At 51.7% G+C, this 17,793-nt stretch overlaps 1 protein-coding gene across 1 annotated transcript in view; it reads right to left on the bottom strand.

Moving 5' to 3' along the window:
* LOC136609965 (WD repeat-containing protein 55-like) overlaps positions 1-16,207 on the bottom strand; it is a 29,809-nt gene extending 13,602 nt beyond the window's left edge. The window contains exons 1-2 of the mRNA XM_066589243.1: positions 16,052-16,207; positions 15,668-15,831 (exon numbers count right to left, since the gene is read on the bottom strand). Coding sequence (XP_066445340.1) covers positions 15,668-15,831; positions 16,052-16,207 — 320 coding nt within the window. The remainder of the gene's footprint in view (positions 1-15,667; positions 15,832-16,051) is intronic.
* Between the last annotated feature and the right edge of the window lie 1,586 nt (positions 16,208-17,793).

The following is a 17,793-nucleotide window of genomic DNA, read 5'->3' as shown; positions in this document are numbered from 1 at the left end:
CACAGTCCCTGTGCCTCATGATGGCCCAGCTGACGCACGGAAAGACGCACCTCTCAAAGCAACAATGATGACGACGCTTGAACAAGGACGGGTGGCTCCTTGGTTTTCTGTAGCTGCTGCATCATTTGTCCAGTTTTGCATGATCTTTGCCGAAAGCAACAGGGCAGAAGTAAATTTGCCACATCACGCTTGCCTAGACCACTCTACCCATTTCAGGGATTGCAAATTGGCTACACTCAGCTACCACTTGTTGGGAAGCATGAATATGTGCTTGTTGTTGATTTCTTTTCAGGTTGGAGACCTACTCTGTTACCAAAGTAAATAAGCAGGTAATCGCACAGAAGCTCATGAATGAGGTAATCTGCAGATATGGGGCACCGGAAGTGATTGAGTCAAACAAAGGTACACACTTCACAGGTGAAATAATGCAACACATCATGTCTGCTTTGGGTATATTCCAGGCTTTTCACACACCCTACCATCCGCGGAGTTGTGGGAAAGTAGATACAGAAGACAATAGAGAAAATGGGCAAATTTTGAATTGAGTGTCTTTCATTAGTTTTTCTTTTTTCCAGGAGGATACATGCCACAGTAGCTGAGTTTGGGGAATGATTTTCTTGTTAATTTTGTCATAGGCCTCTCTAAGGAATTGTCAATAATGTATTCTGCAGTCTCTGCTTTTCTCCCAGGTCCTACAGATGAGTGTCACTATCTGAAACCAGGTGACAGGGTCTATGTGAAAAAGTTTGAGAGAGAAACCCGGTTTGAATGGCCCTACCAGATGTTGTTCACCCAAATGCAGTCAAGCTCGAAAGAAAGCCCACTTGGATCCACACTTCACACTGCAAAATGATCCTGCATATCCTTTACATGCTATAATGTGGTACAATTCCTCTAACACACACCTTTGACTACTGTACACTAGCCCCCTGTTTCAGGGATCAGAACAAACTAATACAATCAAATGTGCAATATGAAGACTACACTGAGGGTGAGAATCCAACACCGCATCGTGCTAAGAGAGACATTGACACTCCAGGTGGTAACTTTGATCCATATGTACACATAGATGTAATAGGAGTGCCAAGGGGGGTGCCAGATGAATTTAATTCTAGAGATCAGGTTAAAGCAGGTTTTGAGTCCTTATTTGCTTTTGTCACTGTTAATAATAATGTAGATTAGATGAATTATATCTATTACAATCAGCAGAGGTTTGTAAACTACACCAGAGATGCTTTACAAGGGTTAGCTGACCAGTTAGGGCCCACTGCATCCATGGCCCTAGAGTGGCCCTGGATATGGTTTTAGCAGAAAGAGGTGGGGTATGTAATTTCCTGTTTGTGTATTATCCCTTTGATCAAAGAGTATGAGTAAGGGACTGGATAATGTGACCAAAATTTCCCTTGTTTGAAAAAGATGAAGAGCCAGTTCCGATAATGCCAACCAGATACGTTACCAGAAGAATGGAGAGATGTATTAGTACTGCGCCGTCCCGGTCTCATAAGATGGACTGTCAGTGGACTTCCCATTTGCCTAGGGAAAGTGCAGAAGACCTTAGGTTCTGGCGAGGGCACACCCTGCGGGGTGTTAACTCGTACAGATAGAGGGTGTGGATGCCCGGAAATAAGCCCAGGGAATCCATGGCCTCCTTCTGAGGTGAGGTAGGGATCCCTCCCCTTTAGGAGTAGGGACTTACGGGCAGTGGAGAAACCCTGACGCAAGGGAGAGACGACCGAGGAAGAGTGCAAAGTCTGATGCTTGATCTCCATATTAAGTTTTTTAGGGGGGTTTGTGAGGGTATATATATATATTGCCATATGTTTTTTATGCTTTTATACCTGTATGCAAGTTCTATACAATTCCAAATGAGAGAAAAAACTTATATGTCGCCTTACATCAGATATTCCAAGGCTTGAGAAGGCTGAGAGAGATGTTCTAGAAATTCAGAGAAGATACGGAACCAGACACAAGGACGCATGTACTTGGCTGTTTTCCCAGAAGCGCTGGAACAAGATATCAAGATGTTCAAATGTACATAACTTTCACTGTCTTAGGCCAGAAATCCGGACTTCCCATATATGGGGAATGCATGTTTGGCCGTTTTCTTAGAATTGAGTGGGTGATTCTTTGTACTGGAGTTAATTGAATACGTGATTTTCTGTACATAAGCCAGAGGCGCCGTAGCAAGGCCGGAAATCCGGACTGCCCATATATGATTATAAGCCCATCACCCCTTGTTGGGGAGGGGACAAAGGGTATAAGATCTCATGTAATCTGTAATAAAGCACGTTGGCACAGCCGAGAGCCATGTCCCGTGTGAGGAATGATACCAGATCCCTGTGTGGTGTCTCTTCTTACCGCCGGCAACGGGGCAAGTGGGGTGGGCCCGATTGGTGCTGTACTTAGAATATTTTATTACCTTAACACTAGGGGATGTCACTATTAATACTGGGGCAGCTCTTTGGGATATCACTTTTAGCACTGGTGCGCTCTGTGGGATGTCACTATTACCACTGGGGCCGCTCTGTGGGATGTCACTGTTACTACTGGGGCCGCTCTGGGGGATGTCACTATTACCACTGGGGCTGCTTTTTGAGAAGTCACTATTACCACTGGGGCGCACTGTGGGATCTCACTATTACCACCTGGGCTGCTCTGGGGGATGTCACTATTAACGCTGGGGCCGCTCTAGGGGTTGTCACTATTACCACTGGCGCTGCTCTGGGGGATGTCACTATTAACACTGGGGCCGCTCTGGGGGATGTCACTATTACTACAGGGAACGCTCTGTGGGGCGTCACTATTAACCTGGGGCGCTCTGGGGGATGTCACCATTACCACTGGGGCCGCTCTGTGGGATGTCACTGTTACTACTGGGGCCGCTCTGGGGGATGTCACTATTACCACTGGGGCAGCTTTTTGAGAAGTCACTATTACCACTGGGGCGCACTGTGGGATCTCACTATTACCACTGGGGCTGCTCTGGGGGATGTCACTATTAACGCTGGGGCCGCTCTAGGGGATGTCACTATTACCACTGGGGCTGCTCTTGGGGATGTCACTATTACCACTGGGGCTGCTCTTGGGGATGTCACTATTACCACTGGGGCCGCTCGGGGGGGATGTCACTATTACCACAAGGGGCCGCTCTGTGGGATATCACTATTAATGCAGGGCTGCTCTGGGGGATGTCACTATTACTACTGGGGCCACTTTGTGGGATGTCACTATTACCACTTGGACCGCTCTGGAGGATGTCACTATTTTCAATGAGGCCGCTCTGGGGGATGTCACTATTACTACAGGGGCTGCTCTGTGGGGTGTCACTCTTACCACTGGGGCCGCTCTGGGGGATATCACTATTACCACGAGGAGCCGCTCTCTGGGATGTCACTATTACTACAGGGAACGCTCTGTGGGGCGTCACTATTACAACAGGGGCCGCTCTGGGGGATGTCACTATTACCACTAGGGGCCGCTCTGTGGGATGTCACTATTACTACAGGGAACGCTCTGTGGGGCGTTACTATTACAACTGGGGCCACTCTGGTGGATGTGACTATTACCACTGGGGCCGCTCTGGGGGATGTCACTATTACTACAGGGAACGCTCTGTGGGGTGTCACTATTGCAACTGGGGCCGCTGTAGGGGATGTCACTATTACTACTGAGGCTGCGTTGGGGGATGTCACTATTAATAGTGGGGCCGCTCTATGGGATGTCACTATTACGCTGGGGCCACTCTAGGGGATGTCACTATTACCACTGGGGTTGCTCTGGGGGATGTTAGTATTACCACTGGGGCGCTCTGTGCGATGTCACTATTACTATATGGGGCCACTGTGGGATGGCACTATTACCACTGGGGCCGCTCTGTGGGATGTCACTATTACCACTAGGGGTCGCTCTGTGGAATGTCACTATTACTACTGGGGCTGCGCTGGGGAATATCAGCATTCATTGTGGGGCCGCTCTAGGGGATGTCAGTATAACCACTGGGGCGCTCTGTGGGATGTCACCATTACCACTGGGGCGCTCTGTGGGATGTCACCATTACCACTGGGGCAGCTCTGTGGGATGTCACCATTACCACTGGGGGTGCTCTGTGGGATGTCACTATTACTATAGGGGGCCACTGTTGGATGGCACTATTATCACCGGGGCCGCTCTGGAGGATGTCACTATTACTACTGGGATGCTCTGTGGTATGTCACTATTACCACTTGGGCCGCTCTGGGGGATGTCACTAGTACCACTGTGGCTGCTCTGAGGGATGTCAGTATTACTACAGGGAACGCTCTGTGGGGCGTCAGTATTACAACTGGGGCCGCTCCGGGGATGTTACTACTACTACTGGGGCTGTGCTGGGGGTTGTCACCATTAACGCTGGGGCCGTTCTAGGGGATGTCACTATTACTCCTAGGGGCTGCTCTGGGAGATGCCAGTATTACCACTGGGGCTGCTCTGGGGGATGTCACTATTACCACTGGGGTTCTCTGGGGGATGTCACTATTAACACTGGGGCGGCTCTGGGGGATGTCACTATTATCACAAGGAGCCGGTCTGTGGGATGTCACTATTACTACAGGGAACGCTCTGTGGGGCGTCACTATTACAACTGGGGTCGCTCTGGGGGATGTCACTATTACTACTTGGGGCCGCTCTGTGGGATGTCACTATTACCACTGGGGCCGCTCTGGGGGATGTCACTATTACTACAGGGAACGCTCTGTGCGGTGTCACTATTGCAATTGGGGCCGCTGTAGGCGATGTCACTATTACTACTGGGGCTGCGTTGGGGGATGTCACTATTAATAGTGGGGCCGCTCTAGGGGATGTCACTATTACGCTGGGGCCACTCTAGGGGATGTCACTATTACCACTGGGGTCGCTCGGGGGATGTAACTATTACCACTGGGGGTGCTCTGGGAGATGTCACTATTACCACTGGGGGTGCTCTGGGAGATGTCACTATTACCACTGGGGGTGCTCTGTGGGATGTCACTATTACTATATGGGGCCACTGTGGGATGGCACTATTACCACTGGGGCCGCTCTGTGGGATGTCACTATTACCAATAGGGGCCACTCTGTGGGATGTCACTATTACTACTGGGGCTGCGCTGGGGGATGTCAGTATTAATAGTGGGGCCGCTCTAGGGGATGTCACTATTACCGCTGGGGCCGCTCTAGGGGATGTCAGTATTACCACTGGGACGCTCTGTGGGATGTCACTATTACCACTGGGGCAGCTCTTTGTGATGTCACTATTAGCACTGGGGCCACTCTGTGGGATGTCACCATTACCACTGGGGGCGCTCTGTGGGATGTCACTATTACTACAGGGGTCGCTCTGGGCATGTCACTATTAACACTGGGGCCGCTCTGGGGAATGTCTGTATTACCACTGGGGGCGTTCTGTGGGATGTCACTAATACCACTGGGGCCGCTCTGAGGGGATGTCACGATTACTACAGGGGTCGCTCTGGGGATGTCACTATTAACACTGGGGCGCTCTGTGGGATGTCACTATTAACACTGGGGCCACTGTGGGATGTCACTATTACCACTCGGGCCACTGTGGGGATGTCACTATTACTACTGGGGCCGTGCTGGGGGTTGTCATCATTAACGCTGAGCCCGCTCTAGGGGATGTCACTATTACCACTGGGGCCGCTCTGGAAGATGCCAATGTTACCACTGGGGTGCTCTGGGATATGTCACTATTACCACTGGGGGTGCTCTGGGGGATGTCACTAATACTATAGGGGGCCACTGTGGGATGGCACTATTACCACTGGGGCTACTTTGGTGGATGTCACTATAAACGCTGGGGCCGCTCTAGGGGATGGCACTATTACCACTAGGGGCCGCTCTGTGGGGTGTCACTATTACTACTGGGGCCGCTCTGGGGAATGTCAATATTAACGCTGGAGCCGCTCTGTGGGATGTCACTATTACTACTGGGGGCCATTGTGAGATGTCACTATTACTACAGGGATCGCTCTTTGGGGTGTGACTATTACCACTGGGGCCGCTCTGGGGAATGTTACTATTAATGCTGGGGAGGCTCTGGGTAATGTCACTTTTACAACTAAGGGCCGCTCTGGGAATTTCACTATTACTACTGGGGCCACTCTGTGGAATGTCACTATTACAACTTGAGCTGCTCTGGGGGTTGTCACTATTATCAATGAGGCCGCTCTGGGGGATGTCACTATTACTACTGGGGCCACTCTGTGGGATTTCACAATTACCACTTGGACCGCTCTGGGGGATGTCACTATTACTACAGGGGCTGCTCTGTGGGATGTCACTATTACTACTGGGGCTGCGCAGGGGGATGTCAGTATTACCACTGGGGGTGCTCTGTGGGATGTCACAATTACTATAGAGGCCACTGTGGTATGGCACTATTACCACTGGGGCCGCTCTAGGGGATGTCACTATTACCACTAGGGGCCGCTTTGTGGGATGTCACTATTACTACAGGGGTCGCTCTAGGGGATGTCACTATTAACACTGGGGCAGCTCTTTGCGATGTCACTTTTAGCACTGGTGCGCTCTGTGGGATGTCACCATTACCACTGGGGCCGCTCTGTGGGATGTCACTGTTACTACTGGGGCCGCTCTGGGGGATGTCACTATTACCACTGGGGCAGCTTTTCGAGAAGTCACTATTACCACTGGGGCGCACTGTGGGATGTCACTATTACCAGTGGGGCTGCTCTGGGGGATGTCACTATTAACGCTGGGGCCGCTCTAGGGGTTGTCACTATTACCACTGGGGCTCCTCTGGGGGATGTCACTATTAACACTGGGGCCGCTCTGGGGGATGTCACTATTACTACAGGGGATGCTCTGTGGGGCGTCACTATTACAACTGGGGCGCTCTGTGGGATGTCACCATTACCACTGGGGCTGCTCTGGGGGGTGACACTATTAACGCTGGGGCCGCTCTAGGGGATGTCACTATTACCACTTGAGCTGCTCTGGGGGATGTCACTATTATCAATGAGGCCGCGTTGGGGGATGTCACTATTACTACTGGGGTCACTCCGTGGGATTTCACAATTACCACTTGGACCGCTCTGGAGGATGTCACTATTATCAATGAGGCCGCTCTGGGGGATGTCACTATTACTACAGGGCCTGCTCTGTGGGGTGTCACTATTACCACTGGGGCCGCTCTGTGGGATGTCACTATTAACACAAGGAGCCGCTCTGTGGGATATCGCTATTACTACAGGGAACGCTCTGGGGATTTCACTATTACTACTGGGGCTGTGCTGGGGAATGTCAGTATTACCACTGTGGCGCTCTGTGGGATGTCACTATTACAACTGCGTGCGCTCTGTGGGATGTCACTATTACTATAGAGGCCACTGTGGGATGGCACTATTACCACTGGGGCCGCTTTGGGGGATGGCACTATTACCACTGGGGCCGCTCTGTGGGATGTCACTATTACCACTAGAGGCTGCTTTGTGGGATGTCACTATTACTACAGGGGTCGCTCGAGGGGATGTCACTATTAATACTGGGGCAGCTCTTTGGGAAATCACTTTTAGCACTGGTGCGCTCTGCGGGATGTCACCATTACCACTGGGGCCGCTCTGTGGGATATCACTGTTACTACTGGGGCCGCTCTGGGGGATGTCACTATTAACACTGGGGCCGCTCTGGGGGATGTCACTATTACTACAGGGAACGCTCTGTGGGGCGTCACTATTAACCTGGGGCGCTCTGGGGGATGTCACCATTACCACTGGGGCCGCTCTGTGGGATGTCACTGTTACTACTGGGGCCGCTCTGGGGGATGTCACTATTAACGCTGGGGCCGCTCTAGGGGATGTCACTATTACCACTGGGGCTGCTCTGGGGGATGTCACTATTACCACTGGGGCCGCTCGGGGGGGATGTCACTATTACCACAAGGGGCCGCTCTGTGGGATATCACTATTAATGCAGGGCTGCTCTGGGGGATGTCACTATTACTACTGGGGCCACTCTGTGGGATGTCACTATTACCACTTGGACCGCTCTGGAGGATGTCACTATTATCAATGAGGCCGCTCTGGGGGATGTCACTATTACTACAGGGGCTGCTCTGGGGGGTGTCACTCTTACCACTGGGGCCGCTCTGGGGGATGTCACTATTACCACAAGGAGCCGCTCTGTGGGATGTCACTATTACTACAGGGAACGCTCTGTGGGGCGTCACTATTACAACTGGGGCCGCTCTGGGGGATGTCACTATTACCACTAGGGGCCGCTCTGTGGGATGTCACTATTACATCTGGGGTCGCTCTGGGGGATGTCACTATTACTACTTGGGGCCGCTCTGTGGGATGTCACTATTACCACTGGGGCCGCTCTGGGGGATCTCACTATTACTACAGGGAACGCTCTGTGCGGTGTCACTATTGCAACTGGGGCCGCTGTAGGCGATGTCACTATTACTACTGGGGCTGCGTTGGGGGATGTCACTATTAATAGTGGGGCCGCTCTGGGGGATGTCACTATTACGCTGGGGCCACTCTAGGGGATGTCACTATTACCACTGGGGTCGCTCGGGGGATGTCTCTATTACCACTGGGGGTGCTCTGGGGGATGTCACTATTACCACTGGGGGTGCTCTGTGGGATGTCACTGTTACTACTGGGGCCGCTCTAGGGCATGTCACTATTACCACTGGGGCGCACTGTGGGATCTCACTATTACCACTGGGCCTGCTCTGGGGGATGTCACTATTAACGCTGGGGCCGCTCTAGGGGATGTCACTATTACCACTGGGGCTGCTCTGGGGGATGTCACTATTACCACTGGGGCCGCTCGGGGGGGATGTCACTATTACCACAAGGGGCCGCTCTGTGGGATATCACTATTAATGCAGGGCTGCTCTGGGGGATGTCACTATTACTACTGGGGCCACTCTGTGGGATGTCACTATTACCACTTGGACCGCTCTGGAGGATGTCACTATTATCAATGAGGCCGCTCTGGGGGATGTCACTATTACTACAGGGGCTGCTCTGTGGGGTGTCACTCTTACCACTGGGGCCGCTCTGGGGGATGTCACTATTACCACAAGGAGCCGCTCTGTGGGATGTCACTATTACTACAGGGAACGCTCTGTGGGGCGTCACTATTACAACTGGGGCCGCTCTGGGGGATGTCACTATTACCACTAGGGGCCGCTCTGTGGGATGTCACTATTACATCTGGGGCCGCTCTGGGGGATGTCACTATTACTACTTGGGGCCGCTCTGTGGGATGTCACTATTACCACTGGGGCCGCTCTGGGGGATGTCACTATTACTACAGGGAACACTCTGTGCGGTGTCACTATTGCAACTGGGGCCGCTGTAGGCGATGTCACTATTACTACTGGGGCTGCGTTGGGGGATGTCACTATTAATAGTGGGGCCGCTCTAGGGGATGTCACTATTACGCTGGGGCCACTCTAGGGGATGTCACTATTACCACTGGGGTCGCTCGGGGGATGTCTCTATTACCACTGGGGGTGCTCTGGGGGATGTCACTATTACCACTGGGGGTGCTCTGTGGGATGTCACTATTACTATATGGGGCCACTGTGGGATGGCACTATTACCACTGGGGCCGCTCTGTGGGATGTCACTATTACCACTAGGGGCCGCTCTGTGGGATGTCACTATTACTACTGGGGCTGAGCTGGGGGATGTCAGTATTAATAGTGGGGCTGCTCTAGGGGATGTCACTATTACCGCTGGGGCCTCTCTAGGGGATGTCAGTATTAACACTGGGCCAGCTCTTTGGGATGTCACTATTAGCACTGGGGCGCTCTCTGGGATGTCACTATTAACGCTGGGGCCGCTCTAGGGGATGTCACTATTACCGCTGGGGCCGCTCTAGGGGATGTCAGTATTACCACTGGGGCAGCTCTTTGGGATGTCACTATTAGCACTGGGGCGATCTGTGGCATGTCACCATTACCACTGGGGCCGCTCTGTGGGATGTCACTATTACCACTAGGGGCCGCTCTGTGGGATGTCACTAATACTACAGGGGTCGCTCTGGGGAGGTCACTATTAACAATGGGGCCGCTCTGGGGAATGTCTGTATCACCACTGGGGGCGCTCTGCGGGATGTCACTATTACCACTGGGGTGCTCTGTGGTATGTCACTATTACCACTTGGGCCGCTCTTGGGGATGTCACTATTACCACTGGGGCTACTCTGGGGGATGTCAGTATTACTACAGGGAACGCTCTGTGCGGCGTCACTATTACAACTGGGGCCGCTCTGGGGATGTCACTATTACTACTGGGGCCATGCTGGGGGTTGTCACCATTAACACTGGCGCCGCTCTTGGGGATGTCACTATTACTACTGGGGCCGCTCTGGGAGATGCCAGTATTAGCACTGGGGCTGCTCTGGGGGATGTCACTATTACCACTGGGGTGCTCTGGGGGATGTCAGTATTACCACTGGGGGCGCTTTGGGGGATGTCACTATTTTCAATGAGGCCGCTCTGGGGGATGTCACTATTACTACAGAGGCTGCTCTGTGGGGTGTCACTATTACCACTGGGGCCGCTCTGGGGGATGTCACTATTATCACAAGGAGCCGCTCTGTGGGATGTCACTATTACTACAGGGAACGCTCTGTGGGGCGTCACTATTACAACTGGGGCCGCTCTGGGGGATGTCACTATTACTATTAGGGGCTGTTCTGTGGGATGTCACTATTACTACAGGGAACGCTCTGTGGGGCGTTACTATTACAAGTGGGGCTGCTCTGGGTGATGTCACTATTACCACTGGGGCCGCTCTGGGGGATGTCACTATTACTACTGGGGCTGCGTTGTGGGATGTCACTATTAATAGTGGGGCCGCTCTATGGGATGTCACTATTACGTTGGGGCCACTCTAGGGGATGTCACTGTTACCTCTGGGGTCGCTCGGGGGTATGTCAGTATTACCACTGGGGGCGCTCTGGGGGATAGCACTATTACCACTGGGGGTGCTCTGTGAGATGTCACTATTACTATATGGGGCCACTGTGGGATGGCACTATTACCACTGGGGCCGCTCTGTGGGATGTCACTATTACCACTAGGGGCCGCTCTGTGGGATGTCACTATTACTACTGGGGCTGCGCTGGGGGATGTCAGTATTAATAGTGGGGCCGCTCTAGGGGATGTCACTATTACCGCTGGGGCCGCTCTAGGGGATGTCACTTTTAGCACTGGTGCGCTCTCTGGGATGTCACTATTAACGCTGGGGCCGCTCTAGGGGATTTCACTTTTACCGCTGGGGCAGCTCTAGGGGATGTCAGTATTACCACTGGGGCAGCTCTTTGGGATGTCACTATTAGCACTGGGGCCGCTCTGTGGGATGTCACCATTACCACTGGGGCCGCTCTGTGGGATGTCACCATTACATCTTGGGGCTCTCTGTGGCATGTCACTATTACTATAGCGGGCCACTGTGGGATGGCACTATTACCACTGGGGCCGCTCTGGGGGATGTGACCATTACCACTAGGGGCCGCTCTGTGGGATGTCAGTATTACTCCAGGGGTCTCTCTGGGGATGTCGCTATTAACAATGGGGCCTCTCTGGGGAATGTCTGTATTACCACTGTGGGCGCTCTGTGGGATGTCACTATTACCACTGGGGTGCTCTGTGGTATGTCACTATTACCACTTGGGCCGCTCTGGGGGATGTCACTATTACCACTGGGGCTGCTCTGGGGGATGTCACTATTACAACTGGGGCCGCTCTGGGGATGTCATTATTACGCTGGGGCCACTCTAGGGGATGTCACTATTACCTCTGGGGTCGCTCGGGGGGATGTCAGTATTACCACTGGGGGCGCTCTGGGTGATGTCACTATTTCCACTGGGGTTGCTCTGTGGGATGTCACTATTACTATATGGGGCCACTGTGGGATGGCACTATTTCCACTGGGGCCGCTCTGTGGGATGTCACTATTACCGCTGGGGCCACTCTAGGGGATGTCACTATTACTACTGGGGCTAGGCTGAGGGATGTTAGTATTAATAGTGGGGCCGCTCTAGGGGATGTCACTATTACCGCTGGGGCCGCTCTAGGGGATGTCAGTATTACCACTGGGGCAGCTCTTTGGGATGTCACTATTAGCGCTGGGGCGCTCTGTGGCATGTCACCATTACCACTGGGGCCGCTCTGTGGGATGTCACCTTTACCACTGGGGGCGCTCTGTGGGATGTCACTATTACTATAGCAGGCCACTGTGGGATGGCACTATTACCACTGGGGCTGCTCTGGGGGATGTCACTATTACCACTAGGGGCCGCTCTGTGGGATGTCACTATTACTACAGGGGTCTCTCTGGGGATGTCACTATTAACAATGGAGCCTCTCTGGGGAATGCCTGTATTACCACTGGGGGCGCTCTGTGGGATGTCACTATTACCACTGGGGTGCTCTGTGGTATGTCACTATTACCACTTGGGCCGCTCTGGGGGATGTCACTATTACCACTGGGGCTGCTCTGGGGGATGTGAGTATTACTACAGGGAACGCTCTGTGGGGCGTCACTATTACAACTGGGGCCATGCTGGGGGTTGTCACCATTAACGCTGGTGCCGCTCTAGGGGATGTCACTATTACCACTGGGGCCGCTCTGGGAGATGCCAGTATTACCACTGGGGTGCTCTGGGGGATGTCACTATTACCACTGGGGGCGCTCTGGGGGATGTCACTAATACTATAGGGGGCCACTATGGGATGGCACTATTACCACTGGGGCTGCTCTGAGGGATGTCACTATTAACGCTGGGGCCGCTCTAGGGGATGTCACTATTACCACTAGGGGCCGCTCTGTGGGGTGTCACTATTACTACTGGGGCCGCTCTGGGGAATATCACTATTACCACCAACTGCCGCTCTCTTGGATGTCACTATTACTACAGGGTTCGCTCTGGCGTATGTCACTATTACTACTGGAGCCGCTCTGGGTAATGTCACTATTAACACTGGGGCCGCTCTGTGGGATGTCACTATTACTACTGGGGGCCATTGTGAGATGTCACTATTACCACTGGTGCCGTTCTGGGTGATGTTACTATTAACTCTGGGGAGGCTCTGGGTAATGTCACTATTACGACTGGGGCCGTGCTGGGGGATGTCACTATTAATACTGGGTCCGCTCCGTAGGATTTCACCATTAACGCAGGGCCACTCTAGGGGATGTCACTATTACCACTGGGGTGCTCTGGAGGATGTCACTATTACCACTGGGGGCGCTCTGGGGGATGTCACTTATACTATAGGGGGCCACTGTGGGATTGCACTATTACTACTGGGGCTGCTGTGGGGGATGTCACTATTAACGCTGGGGCTGTTCTAGGGGATGTCACTCTTACCACTAGGGGCCGCTCTCTTGGATGTCACTATTACTACAGGGCTCGCTCTGGGGGATATCACCCTTACTACTGGGGCCGCTCTGGGTAATGTCAATATTAACGCTGGAACCGCTCTGTGAGATGTCAGTATTACTACAGGGGGCCGCTGTAAGATGTCACCATTACTACTGGGGACCACTGTGAGATGTCAATATTAATGCTGGAGCCGTTCTGTCGGATGGCACTATTACGACTGGGGCCGCTCTGGGGGATGTCACTATTACCACTAGGGGCCGCTCTGGGGGATTTCACTATTAACGCTGGGGCCACTCTAGGGGATGTCACTATTACCACTTGGGCTGCTTTGGGGGATGTGACTATTACTGCAGGGAACGCTCTGTGGGGTGTCACTATTACAACTGGGGCTGCTCTAGGGGATGTCACTATTACTACTGGGGCCGCTCTGGGAGATGTCACTATTACTATAGGGGGCCACTGTGGTATGTCACTATTACCATTGGGGCCGCTCTGGGGGATGTCACTATTACCACAAGGAGCCGCTCTGTGGGATGTCACTATTACTACAGGGAACGCTCTGTGGGGCGTCACTATTTCAACAGGGGCCGCTCTAGGGGATGTCCATATTACCACTGGGGGAGCTCTGTGGGATGTCACTATTACTATAGGGGGCCACTGTGGGATGGCACTTTTAGCAATGGGGCCGCTCTGGGAGATGTCACTATTACCACAAAGAGACGCTCTGTGGGATGTCACTAATAATATTGGGGCGCTCTGTGGGATGTCACTATTACTACTGGGAACGCTCTGTGGGGCATCACTATTACAACTGGGGCCACTCTGGGTAATGTCACTATTAACGTTGGAGCCGCTCTCTGGGATGTCACCATTACTACAGGGGAGCACTGTGAGATTTCACTATTAATGCTGAAGCCGCTCTATGGTATGTCACTATTACTACTGGGGCCGTTCTGTGGGATGTCACTATTACTACTGGGGCCGTTCTGTGGGATGTCACTATTACTACAGGGGCCGCTCTCGGTAATGTCACTATTAATGCTGAAGCCGCTCTGGGGGATGTCACTATTACCACAAGGAGCCGCTCTGTGGGATGTCACTATTACTACAGGGAACGCTCTGTGGGGCGTCACTATTACAACAGGGGCCGCTCTAGGGGATGTCCGTATTACCACTGGGGGAGCTCTGTGGGATGTCACTATTACTATAGGGGGCCACTGTGGGATGGCACTTTTAGCAATGGGGCCGCTCTGGGAGATGTCACTATTACCACAAAGAGCCGCTCTGTGGGATGTCACTATTACAACTGGGGCCGCTCTGGGGATGTCCCTATTGCTACTGGGGCTGAGCTGGGGGATGTCACTAATAATATTGGGGCGCTCTGTGGGATGTCACTATTACTACTGGGAACGCTCTGTGGGGCGTTACTATTACAACTGGGGCCACTCTGGGTAATGTCACTATTAACGCTGGAGCCGCTCTCTGGGATGTCACCATTACTACAGGGGAGCACTGTGAGATTTCACTATTAATGCTGAAGCCGCTCTATGGTATGTCACTATTACTACTGGGGCCGTTCTGTGGGATGTCACTATTACTACAGGGGCCGCTCTCGGTAATGTCACTATTAATGCTGAAGCCGCTCTGTGGGATGTCACTATAACCACGGGGGCCGCTCTGGGGGATGTCACTATTACCACGGGGGCCGCTCTGGGGGATGTCACTATTAATGCTGAGGCCGCTCTGTGGGGTGTCACTATTACTACAGGGGCCGCTTTGGGGGTTGTCACTATTACCACTGGGGCCGCTCTGGAGGATGTCACTATTACCACTGGGGCCGCTCTGGAGGATGTCACTATTACCACTGGGGCCGCTCTGGGGGATGTCACTATTAATGCTGAAGCCGCTCTGTGGGGTGTCACTATTACCACTGGGGCCGTTCTGTGGAATGTCACACGTGCCTGCTTGTAGATTGTATGCGATGCGAGCGTCTGTAGACTAGTGTGTTATCGCGAGTAGATGACGTTTAGTATGATTCACAATAAACGTCATCTACTCGCGAGAACACTCTGGCCTGGATCCTGCGACGGCGCACAGCCGCTGGACGAGATCCTGGAGATGAAGGATAAAAAAATGCTGTGATAAGCCACGCCCCAAGCCACCGAAACCACGCCCACTGCTAGCATGTTTTTGTTTTTTTTTATGACAAAGGTGGCAACCCTAATAACAGGTAAATATGAAACTCCTGACTACTGACCTGATGATGCCGTCCACAGACCCTGTGCAGACTATGTTATCATTAATAGGGATCATACAGCCGATGGATTCCGCCTTCACAGTAAAATGATCACTCGTTGCTCCAAATCCATTGAACAGATAGATCGTCCCCTCACTGGAGCCACAAGACACTTTTTTGCCTCTCTAAAGACGGAGAAAGAAAGGAAAGATATGAAATCTAAGTAAGATCTGCATTCCCCCCCATTACCACTAGGTGCATGCACATCACACGACAACACCCTGTACACAACTTACAATCAGTCTAAGTCATTGCCGTTCAGACTGAACGTGAGCTTCCAAGACCGGATAAATGGGGAGGGGGGAGAAAGGAACGGCAACTACTCCACTATTCTTGCCAAAATACTTCATGGATCACAGCTGGACAAAGACAGAAGAGCAAGGAGACCGATGAGCCATAAAGTGACCGAAAGTCGGCCTCGACTGAACGGATGATGATCATGGTCACCATCATCACCACCACCAGCACCAGCACCATCATCATCACCATCATCATCATCATCATGCCATGTGAAATGGATTTCAACCAAAATGATAGTTTGATAGAGCTACCATTGATCAAACCCCTTACATGTCACTATGGTTTGTTTACACAGTTACCTTTTAAATCAGGGGTATCAAAACTAATTGTCACCGAGGGCCACATCAGCATTATGGGTGCCTGCAACAGACCATCCATAAGGGCTCGATCACATGACTGTATTTGCGCTCGGTATAACGTGTATACTTTTACTGCATGTAATTAGGACGGCTTAAACACCACTGATTTCCATTGGGGTACTCAGACACGTGTATGTTATGTGGGTGGGAAAAATCACAGCATGTCCTATTTTCACAAGTTGAGATAGAAATCAGCAGCACACATAACAGCAATAGCTGATGGAGAAATGTAAAGAGTCAGTGCACGCCTCTCCTGATGCTGGACTCCAAGCATCAAAAACAGGGCAATTCCAAAATAGAAAAAGACAAGGCAGCACTTAGGAACTAATCTACTTACCCGTAGTAAATCATAAAAGAATCTTTATTACAGTCCAAACTTACTAGTAAATTTGGACTGCAATAAAGAATTCTTTTATGATTTACTATGGGTAAGAAGCATGTCCTATTTTGTCTGCATTACAGATTGAAATTGCCCATTAAAGTTAACTGGATCACTTAAATACGCATGATATTTACTGCATATTTACGCATTAAGGCAGGAAAAATCTATGGGACCTACTTGTATTTTTTTTTCTGCACGTGAACGCAGTAAATACATGTACAAAATATAAAAAAATGCAAGAAGGTACAAATCCGCAGTGACTGCACACAGTGTCGGTCTATGAAAACACTGCATATTTCACGGACCAAAACGGCGAGCATCTGTGTGAAAGAGCCATAAAATGTAGCTGCTCCATAACATAATATGGAGTGCTATGCACTATAATGGAGTTTCTCCCCTTCCACCTATTTAGCACCAAGCTTCCTACCGTGTTTCCCCGAAAATAAGACACTGTCTTATATTAATTTTTGCCCCAAAAGGGGCACAAAGTCTTATTTTCAGGGGTGTTTTAATACTTACCTAGCAGGCGCTGTCCCGATTCCTCTCCAGGTGCATGGCAGTCTTCCATGTCATCATCAGCGCTGAGCGAGCATTCTCTTTCTCGTAACTTTGGTTGAATACCCCACCTCCAGCAAGAGAATGCTGTGATTGGCTCAGAACCGCAGCCTGAGCCAATCACAGCCGGAGCTTGATGAGCCAATCACAGCCATTCAGTGAAAGACATCATTTCAATCCCACCCTGAAAATCAAGGTGGGGCTTATTATCGGGGTAGGTCTTATTTTCGGGTAATCACAGTACCTTGGAGGGTGCTTAGACAAGTTGGTCATAGCAGTGCCCCACCTGTCGGTTGCTGAACATTTCGGCGTGCAGGTGCGTGCCAGAGCTTAGAATCTAAGTTGACACCCACTCCCTGTGCGGCCCTCTCTGCCAAGCGCTGGCTGCAGCCTCTGGGGTAAGTGGAAAATCGGTCTGTGTCCAGACCTTGTGGCGTGTCGAATTCAGCCCGCGGGCCTTGAGTTTGACGCATGCACTTCAGATGCTAAAA

Source organism: Eleutherodactylus coqui, chromosome 2 (genome assembly GCF_035609145.1).
Source record: "Eleutherodactylus coqui strain aEleCoq1 chromosome 2, aEleCoq1.hap1, whole genome shotgun sequence".
Lineage (NCBI taxonomy): Eukaryota > Metazoa > Chordata > Amphibia > Anura > Eleutherodactylidae > Eleutherodactylus > Eleutherodactylus coqui.
This window is presented reverse-complemented; position numbering and strand designations above follow the sequence as displayed.